Consider the following 13,122-nt stretch of genomic DNA (forward strand, 5'->3'; position numbering starts at 1 on the left):
AGGGGCTGCATATTATTTTGCCATTGGCACCCATTTTCTCAGTTATTTTATGCTCTCTCTCTTGTATAGGATGTATCTGTCCACTACTTTGGATATGTTTAACAATCTCCATATTAATAAGACGGTAAAGTTACTCTTTGAGTACTGGAAACAATGTTAGTCTGCCTTGTGCTAGATTTGCTGAAATTTAAGCAGGACTATTATTAATAGGAAACATTTTTTAATTAATAGGAAAAAACTCAGAGGTGATACAGCCTAGTGGGTAAGAGCCCAGTCCCTGGAGTCTGACGGCCTGGGTTTGAAATTTCGCTGTATGGTTTATTAGCTGTGTGACCTTGTGCGTTTTTTACTGAACCTCTCTGTAATTTCATTCTCTTATGTGTGAAGAGAAGATATTAATAATGCCTGCCCTGGAGAGTTACTGAGAGGATTAAATGAGCTCATGTATATACAGTGCTTTAGAGAAGTGTCTGTTGTGAAGGAAGTCTTATATATGTTGTTGCTGCTGCTGCTGCTTCTGTTGTTATGTAACAAATCCTTTTTCCCTATTCATTAGGTATTGTTCTTCCTAAAGAATACAATCACAAAAAGAAGAGAAAACTTATATTGATCGTAGCAACTAAGGCTTGAGTGATCTTTTCTCGTTAGGTCAGAAGTGAAATAAAACTACTAAAAAATATCTGTGAAAATTACTTTTTGTCCAGATTGGGTCTCCTCTGAGAACTCGATTCTCCATTCTAACCTCCTGCTTTTCTGGGGCCCCTGAGTCTAAGGTTAATCTTAGGATAAATGCCATCATGGTAATTTATGCAAATATGAGTGTGCTCCTTCCTAAGTGCCCTGTCAATGTCTCCCTCCCCACCTAGGACTCATGCTGCCTACTTGTACTAAAAAATCTCCACTACAGCAGGCCAGCTTCCTAAAGAAAGCCTTATGGTCCTCACCGATACTCACCTCCCTTTTAGAGCAACCTACCTGAGTCCTGTATCTTGACGGAATCCCTGCCAGCCCGCCAGCCCAAAGGAGCATGGCCAAACTACGTTTATGCTGATATGTCAGGTCATGGCCTCCTGTAATGTTCACATGACTCTTCTAGACAGAGGAGTGAATTACTGCCAGGAGAATTTCTGTTCTGGCAGCGGGGATATTTTGTAGCAGACTTTTTCCAGTGCAAATAAGTGTTTCTCACAGGTGGTCCCACATGTCCAATTGCAAAATGAAAAGTGAAAAGGGTAGTCAGGACTCCATTTTTCATTTTGAACAAATCAATCCACGTGGGTAAAGTTTAATCAAAATCAGTAATGCCGTCTTTCCGTGTGCTTTAACGTCGGTAGCTGTTTCCCCTTGTTAGCAGTAGCCTTGTTCAGCTTCGGTAACTACTGTCTGTTATAGCCAGTGCTTACAGCAGCAAATGGTGTGCGGAGACAGCCTAAGATCTTCTAGAGTCAAAAGAACTGGATCCACTGCCCACATTTAACACTTTTGGCAAGTCAGTTAAACATCTCTGAGCCTCGGTGCTCTCATCTGTAAAACAGAGAAAATATTATGTACTTCACTGGGTAAGGAGTAGGAATAAGTAAAACGATACACGTGTAAGTGCTTTGTAAACTGTGAAGCCCTTTACTATGCATGTGTCCTTTGTTGCTCTACACTACCATCATAAACTAGAGAAGTAATACTGAGTTAAGAGCTACCTTCCTGCCAATGCTAAGACTTCACTTCAGCTACTTCTGAATTTCCAAGGGGAGAAATTTTAATCCGAGTACGTATGAGGTTTGGCAGGAAATTGTCAACGTGTAGTTGTTAATATGAATGACTTAAACAAAAAGTGCATACTAGATTTTAGAAAAAGTAAAGGCATAACTGTCTCTTGCCTTCCTCTTAGATTTCCCACAGTGCTAAGGCTAGACAAATAACCAGTCCTCAGCAAGCACTGGTTTATCAATTTTATATTCATTTTTTTTCTCGATGATACAACAAAGATGTTTAAATTCAGGGCCATGTAAGTGGCAAAGATGAAAATGAGCAAATTTCATGAATCAACATCCTATTTGTGCTTGGGAAGACCTCTCATTTATTCAGCAAAGTATTGATGACTTCACGATACACATAATCTTAAGGAACTATTGATTGAACCTGGGTCTCTGCTGTAAATGCAGGACATAAAAATTCAAATGTACTATAATTTATATGCATGCTAGTGTAGAAAGCTGATTGTATTAGTCAAAAGATCTTAATTTGTTGACAACAAAAGGTTTGGTCTTAATTCCTTAAGTGTGTACTCTGAGGTCAAGTTTTAGGTAGCAAACCACATACAACAAGAAGAAAAGTAAAGTAAAAGAGAGAAGTGGGGGCATTATCCTGATAACTTGGATCTGTTTGGTTTTTATTCCTGAATTATTTAGATATATTAACCTCAATTTTCTCTTTCACTGAAGAAGTAGCAAATTCAGCAGGGTATGTTTTTCCATGTAGGTACACAAAGATAAATTGGATATATATTTGATGAAGCGCCATTCAGCAAGAAGCCCAATACTGGTTTTCTATCACATCAGCTAGTTTCAGAATCAGGCTATTTCCTTCCAAAACAAGCCTGTTTTTGATGGGATAAAGATAGATGCTCCTCGATATGTTTTAGTATTTCTATTCTTTCAACTCCAGATGGGGTTTATCCATATTCCCCTCCTGTCTTCCAGTCGAAGGCAATGAGACAGAATTCTCTTTAGAGTCCATCGGTGATACTTTGGCTGCCAGAAATAGTGACAGGAGACATTCATCGTCCATCTCCCTGCGTCTAAGAGGCTGCAACTGAAAACACAGGCCACTTCTTCAGACTTTGTAACATGTTATTGCTGCCACTTTTCCTTCCTTACTTTAGAAGAGTAATTTAATTCAATTTTAGAAAGGGGGGGAATTTTCTAGTTACACAGATCAATCCAGTTGTTCGGAGCTTCAGAATGAATTTTTAAACTTGTTAAACAGAAGCATACAAAGTCAGATAATGTACAAAGCCTCCATTCATTGTGTAGGCAGAAAGGAATGCTGGTACCCGGCAGCTCTCTAAGGAATGTTCCTTTGGCTTTGACCGTTCTGCTGGGAACAAGGAGGGAAACACATATAGAAAATGAATTTATAATGTCTCTGGCTTATAATGGAAAAATGATAAGAAAAGTTGGCTGTTTAATATAAACTATCAGTTGCATATTCCAGGCCTCCTCTCTTTGAGGTCCCTCCCACATCCACAGGCCTGGCTACCGTTTAGTGAGGAGTACAAAGTGGCTGTTTATTATTATTGACTGATGAGGCCTGTGGTCTGAAATCCATTCTGTCAACAGAATGTAAGCAAAGTTGGCATTTTAAAGCAGGGCTCTTTCGGTCGCTGGGTTTTCTCGGGATTGCTATGCAACAGGATCAGTGCTGTAGTCCCCGGTTCAAGCTGAAAATGCTACACAGGAAGACATACCATGTAAAGGTCAGGTTCTTCTACTATGATAATTTTCTTGATCTGTGTGTATACAAATGAGGTTGAGATCATCACTTCTTATCAAAGTCCTATGGACTTTCCACCTGTTGAGCCTAAAAATGTGATGGTATTTTAAATGGGAAGTCTTGCTAATAAATGTATGGTGCTGTAATAATTGTGTGATGCCGTTTTACCAAGGTGAACTTAATGTGTATTGTCAAGAAGATTCTCTCCTATGATCAAATCCCGTTAATGTGCTGGTGCTATGGACCAAGTACAGCCTTGTTTATTAGTCTCTCCATGCTTTTGTGGTCCGAGTCAATTCTACGATTACTATGTGCTCGGAAAATATGACTTGACCCATAGTTGTAATACGATGATTGGCACTGTGGTGCACTTTATCACGGAGTTTTATTTCCTATCACTTCCATGAAATAATGTATTTTTTCCATGGACTAGAAGACATAAGTTATGAAATTTATAAAGTTACAAATGTATTATGTTCCAATTCATAATCTCAAGGAATAAATCTATTATTCCTAATTAGATGCCCACTTTCAATCTACATAACGACATAAAGAGATGATGTACCAAGAAAAGTGAGTCGGAGGTGTATCTTCTTGTTAGTTGAGCCAATTGAAATCCCTTTTGAGCTAATAGTCTATTTTTTGCAGTTCTCCAAATTCACAGTCACAGCCGGTCTCTTTTGTTTGGTAATTCTGCGTGTGTTCTTCTTCCTGATGCCCTGTAGGACCTCCAAGGAGAAATCGAAGCTCACACAGATATCTATCACAACCTGGATGAAAATGGCCAAAAAATCCTGAGATCCCTGGAAGGTTCTGATGATGCGGTTCTGTTACAAAGACGTTTGGATAACATGAACTTCAAGTGGAGCGAGCTGAGGAAAAAGTCTCTCAACATTAGGTAAGAAAAGATCCGGAACAACAAAAAAAGGCCAGAAATGAATTAAAATGGCAACATGCCCCTCACTTGCCTAGCACAAGTAGCTAATATCTCATATGTTTATGTAAATCCCCCAATTTCAGAATGATGTATTTTATTTTGAATAAATGAATCATTTATTTGCTCAGTATGGGGATGATACTTGAGGGTTCAGATGAGATTAGAATGGTGCTATGTTATAACCATGGGAGACATACTTATTAAGACATTAGAGTGAATTCAAATGAGGAACACAGCTACCCTGATTTCATAGTGTTCTCTCTTGGTTTATCACAGGGTTATTCAAAAAATGATAAAACTGACGTCTGTTTATTATGGAATTCTTTCTTTGGCATTATTCTAAATGCACGTGAGGACCTTCTTTAAATACCCATAATACGTTATAATTTACATTGTAAAGGAGACCTCGCCATAGCTCCCACAGCCAAGGAGAGATTATAACAACTGCCTGCCTTTTGCTTCCTCTCAGATTGTGTTACCGTATACCCTGTAAACTAAGCCTTTAGCTGTTCCGTACACACCTGTTTTGTACTTTGCCCTTTTGTGTGTCGCAACATTCTCTTGAGAAGTTAATGAAGGTGTCTCAGCATTGTTGTAAGGAGGGCAGAGTGAAGCTCTTGCTGTACCTGTTTTGCACTAGTTCAGTGGAGGGGCAAAGAGCAGAGAGAGGAAGTGAAATGCCCAGGGTCACCTAAGTGGCATGGGAGGTACAGGGAGTGGAAGTCAGGCTTCCTGCTTTCTAATCAGTTGCTTTGCCTAATTCACGTCTCTTTATAAAAGTACCTTGTGTTTTCTTCTGTGTCTAGAGGAGCAGTGGTAGTGGAGGGAGGTAGAAGAGGACTAGTGGAATGCACTCAACACTGGGAGTTGTTACTACCTCTAGGTCGTAAGATTACAGGAGGGAGATGATTTTTCTTCTTCATAGCTCTTCTAAGTTGTCCCAAATTTGGACATAGAGTATCTTTACTTCTATAAATGAGGCAAAAATATAAATGAAATTTCTTCATTTGAAAGCACTCTTGTAGAAATCTGCACGTAATATGACAGAATAATGATGATAGCAACTCACACTTACATGGTGCATCACGTACTGTGCAATGTCATGGGCACTTTAGATTTGTCCACGCATTTAATGCTCTCAGCAACTCTAAGAGTTAGATTGTATTATTATCCTCTCTTTGCATTTGAAGAAAGTAACACACGGAGTGGCTAGATAACTACCCCGAGGTCACTTAGTTAGTAAGCGGCAGATCTAAGATCTGAACACAGGGAGTCTGGCTCCAGAGTCTGAGCTTTGAACAGTTGTATTATGCCGTAGAGTATAAAGGAAGAAGGAGAAGGTAAGACCCACCTAACTTTTACACATAAACACGTAATAAGTGAAAGGATGAAACAGAAGAGCAGATTTCTGGGAGGAGGAAAGGATTTATTTTTATTTCTGTGGTTTTCCCCCCGAATTTGCACCCTAGCTTCCAAGACACTCATTTTTATCTCCCTTTTTGATCCATGAATTTTGTATTGATGTGTGGGTGATGAGTTGTGGGCAACAACGGGCGATGGCATTTTCAAAGATAGGGAGGTTCCATTCGCGTTCTACAGCTTCACCTCTCAGAGAGGTGAGTATATGTAACGACACCGGCCACTTTCATAACATCTGTCATTACAAAGGAATGAAACTTGTGAGATGGGAAAGATATCGGTAGATAAAGGAAAGAAAAGAAAGTTATTCTTTTTCTCGGGAGGGAAAAAGAAAGGTGCTATTACTGTTCTGAACGTCATTCAGTGCCTTTTCTCTCTTTCATGTGAACTTGATGAAATAAAAGGAGGATTGAAAGCGGCAGACAGCATGTCAGCCAAAATACGGGCTCTTCATTCTCAGCAATTTCCCATAAGCCAGCTACTGCAGTTTAATTCTTGCTGTCATTAAACAAGTAGAAAGCAGTTACCTTAGCTCATCTAAGGTACTTCAAATTCTAGAATTTAAACACTCAGATCAGCGGTTTTGGCTTTTTAGTAGGCCTCTCGAATAATACAGAATGTGTTATCAACACTCACTCGTAAAAAGCGAGGAAGTAATTCTTCACATCAAAGCGATTCGGTTTATTTCCTGACGCTTGGTTGAAATAAGGCCATCAGTCAATCCGTACTGAATGGCAGGGTTCAGTTGAGAGAAGCACAGTAGAGGTAGTAATTGGGGATTGTTATGAAATAGGATAGATGAACCCTGGAAGAGTTACGTACCGAACCATCAGTGACACATAAGCTTGCATTGCCTATCTAGTCAGTTCCTCTGTCGCCGTTATTTTGTAGTGAAAAGTCACCACAATTTAAAAAAAACTTCCAAAGTTACCCTGGAGAAACATCCCTGTGTTTACCTTAAACTATGTCGTATTATACTAAAACATGTCAGTTGTTCATTATTTCATAAGAGATTCTGAAGCCATTTTTATATTTCAAAATATAAAAACATTAGCGCTTAATTTCACAGGTATCCATTTTTTAATGAGAAAAAATTGAGTCTGAACAAAAATGATTCTGAAGTTTCCCTTTGTGTTCCATTGACTCATAAGCGGTATCGTTGTGCTTGCAGATCTAAGTCCACATTATGTCTTGTACCCTCCATTTATTTTCCTTCTGCCCTGTCTTTCTCTTCTTGTGATTGTGGTTCTGATTGATTGATTGATTGATTGAAGTCTTCATCATGTCATTCCATATTGATAGATTTGGCTCTCTTTCTTTACATATTGAGACCATCCATTGCACATTTACAAAAATATTCTTCCTTGGACACTCTTTCTATCACATTATTCCTTTGGTCAAGAACTTTAGTCTTGTTGGTGCCCATATTTCACTCTTTCATTTATTTGTTCATTCAGTAACTATTTACTGAATGTTTACTGTGTACTAGGCACTCTTCCAGGCACGGAGGATACAACAGTGAACAAAACAGTCAAAAGTAAATCATTGCTCTCATGAAGCTTATATTTAGTCACTAGGATCTAGTGACCCTTCCACTCTCTACCAACTATGCCTAATAAGCCCCTGCTGACCCCTTCCCTCTCTGTCCTTCTTCTGCCTCCCACTTCATTCCTCCCCAAGCAGCAATCTAGTTACTGCTCCAAATGGATTCTCTGAGTCAAGTAAATTCTGCTTTCTAACCCCATTCCTGCTCTCCAGCAGTTTTCTCACTGTCCCGTACGAGTACATCCATTTGCCGGTCCTCACACTTGGAACCACCATCTCTCCTCTGAGCCTCCAAATTTTGACTCAAATTCCATAATCAAGATTTCACTTTCTGACCGTTCCTTTACCAGGTCTTCCCTGTACTATTCTCATTTATACTTGATGGCAAGTTCCTTTAAGTATTCATGAGTTGTTTCGTAGGGCTGTGCTTGCTGCCTTCAGCTAAATTAGATACATACAAAACTCCAAGCTATGAATGAGTCAGTGAGGTGGAGTAGAAAGGGTCTTGGACCAACAGTTGAGTGACCTAGCTTCTCCTCTGGCTCTGTTACTACCTAGCATCTGATCTTTAGCCAGTCACTTAACTGCTTCAGACTTGAATTTTCTCTCTCACTGAAATGAGGACGTTTGACCAGACACATGGGTGGTCTCTTCAAGTTCCCTGGCAATTCTACAATTCTGTTATTTTTTATTCTACAATCACTCTTTATAAACCTAGGCAAATTATCAAGATTTTCTACCTTGGTTTTCTTATATTGAAAAGAAGTGATTAAGTTCAAAGATATGGTGTAAGAGAAAGTAAATACTGATACAATGTCTTTGAGAGAAAAGAATAGTTTGATTGAAATTGTATCTCATAATTTAGTTCAGGGAAAGTAGATGCCATCTGTTCGACATGCGTTATCACACTGCATTTTGACCAAGAGGTATAAGAAAGAGAAGTAAATACTCAGTGATAGCTGAGTGCCATCCAACAAAAGATTAACCGCTTTAAGTGGGAGAAAAATAGAGTGAAAATTTCCTACTTACGTGTATACATACAAATACACACATGTGCGCACACACACACAGAATCACTGATGACATTATGCAACATCAGGATGGTGATTAGTCATATAAAGTTTATCTCATTCTAAAATATTCTATATCTACAAAACTTGCATTTTTAATTTTGAAAATATGAATAATTGGAGAAGTGATCGAGTGCATAAGAAACGTGTATGAGGATTTCAGTTTAATCTGCCACCAGATTATATTTTCCAGATTATTGTATATATTATTAACTGTGAGAATCACATATGATGTCCACGTAGTTTCAGCAAAACTTACATTCTGTGAGATTGTTATACTTGGGGGAAAAACGTGTAGATGTTATATAAAGATAATCCCTTTCACGAAATTTTGAACATTAATTTGAGACGTGAGGACATGGACATTATATAGTCCACAGCAGCAATAAATCTCTTAGAAAGTACTTGGTATTAGAAATTAGAATAATTAGAGGTCTTGCTCTAATGGAGGACAAAGAAAGAGCAAAAGAAAACAAAGTCTTTTTACCTTTGAGTGAGAGAAAAATGCTACTTGGATGTTGAGTATCTCCAACCTTCCTTTTCTTTCTTTTTTTTTTTTTTTTTCTTTTTTGCGGTACGCGGGCCTCTCCCGTTGCGGAGCACAGGCTCCGGACGTGCAGACTCAGCGGCCATGGCTCACGGGCCCAGCCGCTCCGCGGCATGTGGGATCCTCCCGGACCGGGGCACGAACCTGTGTCCCCCGCATCGGCAGGCGGCCTCTCAACCACTGTGCCACCAGGAAAGCCCACAACCTTCCTTTTCTTAACTCTTGGGATGTTAATTATGTTTGAAAGTTGGAGTTCATGGCCCATCTGGAAAAAAAGTGTTTACTTCTCTTTGGGCTTAATTCTCTTTATTTAAAGCCCCATAGCTCCCATTTTATTTCTGCGGTTCCTTATCATTTCTGCTTTCTTAAGCTTTTCTTTCTGTATGCTTACATGCTATCTTTTTACACAAGGGTACCAAAGATATAGAGGGATATATTGTTAGTTTTATAAAGGAAGTCAAAGTGAAAAATGACTTCAATATAAAACATTTTGCTTTAAGAATAGATGCCTTTCAGAGTAAAGTTTTATTAAGGATTTCAAACTAGGCATCGACTGAATCATACTTGAGGTATCGGTGTCTGGAGAAATAACATTCACTTTAGCAGCCCTATAATTCTTAGAGTCCTGACAGTGAAGAGTTTCTTAAAGCCCAAACTGTATATCCCAACACACCTAAAGGTTCTGCATTTTACCTAAACCTTACAAATTATAGAAATTATCTGCTTATTAAAGATCGCTACTTCCGTTGTTAAAAGCTAGTAACCCCTAAGCTCTTGTCTTCACTAATAAAGATTAATAGAAAATGGATAGAGGCTAAGTGTGTAGCTTCAAACCTCCTCTTTTATTCTCTGTTGAGTAGGTAGTGGTAAGTAGAGTATATTTGCCAATTAGCAGGAAGCCTTTTTGCTTAGGGATCCGAAACATTTGGTGAAAACCGTGAAGGTTAAGGATTTCCTCCTATAAGGGAGGTTTGTAGTTTCCATTTCCCATATCTAAATATGACAGCTCAAGTTATGTGCCTCAGCAGGTGTCTTTATACCTTTGTATCTCAGTTCCCACATTTGCAAAAAAGGGAGTTGAATAATCTCTAAAGTTCCTTAAAACCAGGGGGAAAAAGTCATTACAAATACAAAGAAACATTTTCAGGAAAAATCCCAAATACAAACATAGGTTAATCATTTAGAAATATTTGGTATACAATCTTGAAAATAAAAATAGAGCAGTTGCTTCCAACAAATGCACTAGAAACGTGTCTCGAATACACTTCCCAAGCTTAGCATGGCCAGAGAAAATGTTCTCTGAGCTCAGAGCATTTCATTACATCTAGATCTCCTTCAAAATCATGTCACTGACAAATAGCACCTTTGCCCTGTGGAGACTGACAAGTAATGTTTAGGGCACATAGGGAACACTTCAAGAAATTCTTCCTCAGAGAATGGTCCTGGAGCTCACCTGCTGAGTTGTAAAGATTCTTGTTCAAATTACAGGAATTCTGTATCTGTGAATCTGTTTCTGTTTCGTATGTCCTTTTTTTTTTTTTTTTTTTTGCGGTACGCGGGCCTCTCACCACTGTGGCCTCTCCCGTTGTGGAGCGCAGGCTCAGCGGCCATGGCTCACGGGCCCAGCCGCTCCGCGGCATGTGGGATCTTCCCGGACCGGGGCACGAACCCGTGTCCCCTGCATCGGCAGGCGGACTCTCAACCACTGCGCCACCAGGGAAGCCCTGCATATACTTTCATTTGTATTATTTTTTAGATTCTAAACTTGTGGTTACCAAAGGGGAGAGGGAAGAGAGGAGGGACAAATTAAGGGTATGGGATTAACAGATACAAACTATTATGTATAAAATAGACAATCAGCACAGCTATATTGTATAGCATGGGAAATTATAACCATTATCTTGTAATAACTTATAATGGAGTATAATCTGCAAAAATACCAACAAAAATACCAAATCACTCTGCTGTACACATGAAACTAATATAATATTGTAAATCAACTATACTTCAATAAAAATTTTTTTTTAAGTACTGAAACTCTGGGCATGGAACCTAGGAGTCTGTACTTTAAGCAGGCTGCTCAAATGTTTCTTATGCACACTAAAGTTTGAGAACCATGGCTTTAGATTGGATATCTTTGTGTTGTTTTAAATCAGGAGCCGTTATCTGAGTTTCTCCTCTCCAACCCCTACCCAGTGTCCTCTGTCTCTTACAAGCATTTTGTATAAGTTTTTGTCCTCGTATCACATCTTTGCTTTCACTCTCAGGCTTTAGCAAGGAAAAGAAAGTCATTTGATATGTACTTAAGGTGATCAAACATTCAGAAAAGTGACTTAACTCCATGCCTTAGGGATGAATAAGGAAGGCCCCCTCATCCCGGTATTTGAGAGCTTTTTGTCACTCGTGATCCCACGAGTGACACTCGTCCTTCTTCTGTTCCTCTGTTAACTCTCTTGACTGTCCTGTGTCCCTAGCTCTTCACAGCTTCCCTATCTCACGCTATGGAGTTTCTCTTAGATCCTTTAGACTGAATTCCCTGGGTCTCAGCGCTCTTTTTTTTTTTCCCCTCTCCTAGGGGACACAAAGGGTTTCATCGGCCCGCTAATAATTTAGTCAGGGCCATTTAACTGGACGGGGGGTGGGGGGGTGGGGGGGGTGGGTTGTAGCACCGCCTTATGTAAATGAAGCAGCAGCTGGAGGCCTCACCTTAGGCCGCCTGCCCTTTGGCATATCAATCCTGTAGGCCTGTCCACCACAGGGATGCGTTATTTCCCTTACCGGACAGATGGAGGCCAGGCATTAGACATCTTTATATCCTCCTTTACCTTCCCCCCTCCCTACCCCCGATGCCTGATTGGGACTGAGAGGGACTCAGTAAATATTTATTTAATCAGTGGCTCATCTACAACGTGCTGCCTTTCCATGGCTGTACTGTGCCTCTCTCTACCTTTCAAAATGTCCTGTTTGACAGCCCCTTTCACCCTCAAGGGGACCAAGCTGCAAATTCCAGATACCCAAGGGAATCCCCGTAACCAGTAGTCGTTACATGTCATTAAACAGCTAAAATCTTGCATAGGGAGTTCTCGCTTAGGCTTTTCCTGGAAAAGTGAAATAGGAGGAGAGAACAGAAACATAAAAGAACTGACCTCTACACCATATGCAGTCTACACTATTATATTTAATTCATGATATTTATGATGCTTCATGATTCATTTCTTAGATGAAAATGTCCTTAGAGTCTTGAACAATTTAATTTCCCTGATGGAAATACCTTCAGTTTTTCTGAATGTAATGTTTATATGGCTCACAATAGAGAATTCTGACAATTTGGAAAAGTATAAAGATGAAGGAATAAATCACCTGTAAATCCACCTTTGAGGGATAAACTGCTTGTCGTTTCAGAATTTTTTCATGCATAGTCCAGCATGTGCACACACACAAACATTTTGGAAAAATAGATTATGTACGTTTTTGTAACCTACTTTGTCCCTTAGTGACTGACAGGATGATCTTGTCCATGTCCGTGAACATTTGCCTGTGTCATCACATTGAACACTGTGTAGGATTCACAGGATTTGAACAATGCATTGTATGAGTTCACCACTGTGTATGTAACCAGTTTCCTAGTACTGAATGTTTAAGTTGTTTCAACTTTGTATCAATCATAAGTACGCTGTAAGTAGCAGTTTTCTACCTGTATCTTTGCATGCTTTCCCAGTTGCTTTCTTAGTATAAGTTCCTTGAATTTAAGCTTGTGGGTCATTATATTTGCACATTTTAAAGACATTTATGTATCATCAAATTATCCTTCAGAAAGTTTAAAATAGTTTAATTTCAGCACCCAGGTACTATTTGGTGATTCTATTTGAGTAAGGCCAGCAGGAGAGTTGTATTTGAAATGTCAGGCTGAGGTATCAAATGGCAAAGGGAAATGTTGTTCTACCTGGTTGCTTTACATTTCAATCTCTGCAGCGTTCGAGTTTATATTATACTTATAGGCAGCATTAATTTTTATGAATTAATTAATAATTGCTGATAAGATGTAAGTAATGCAGCATAATTCTTGATTTACCTGAGGATAGAGCTCTGCTAACGTTCCGCGTTTCTTTGTTTTC

The 13,122-nt window shown here is 39.3% G+C and overlaps 1 protein-coding gene across 6 annotated transcripts in view; it reads left to right on the forward strand.

Moving 5' to 3' along the window:
* The window catches only part of DMD (dystrophin), a 2,236,200-nt gene that overhangs the window by 1,845,643 nt on the left and 377,435 nt on the right, over positions 1–13,122 (forward strand). For all 6 annotated transcript variants that reach the window (XM_082680764.1, XM_082680765.1, XM_082680763.1 and 3 more), the window contains one exon: positions 4,215–4,387. In XM_082680764.1, the coding sequence (XP_082536890.1) occupies positions 4,215–4,387 (173 nt within the window). The remainder of the gene's footprint in view (positions 1–4,214; positions 4,388–13,122) is intronic.

This window comes from Grampus griseus, assembly GCF_964374135.1.
Source record: "Grampus griseus genome assembly, chromosome: X".
Lineage (NCBI taxonomy): Eukaryota > Metazoa > Chordata > Mammalia > Artiodactyla > Delphinidae > Grampus > Grampus griseus.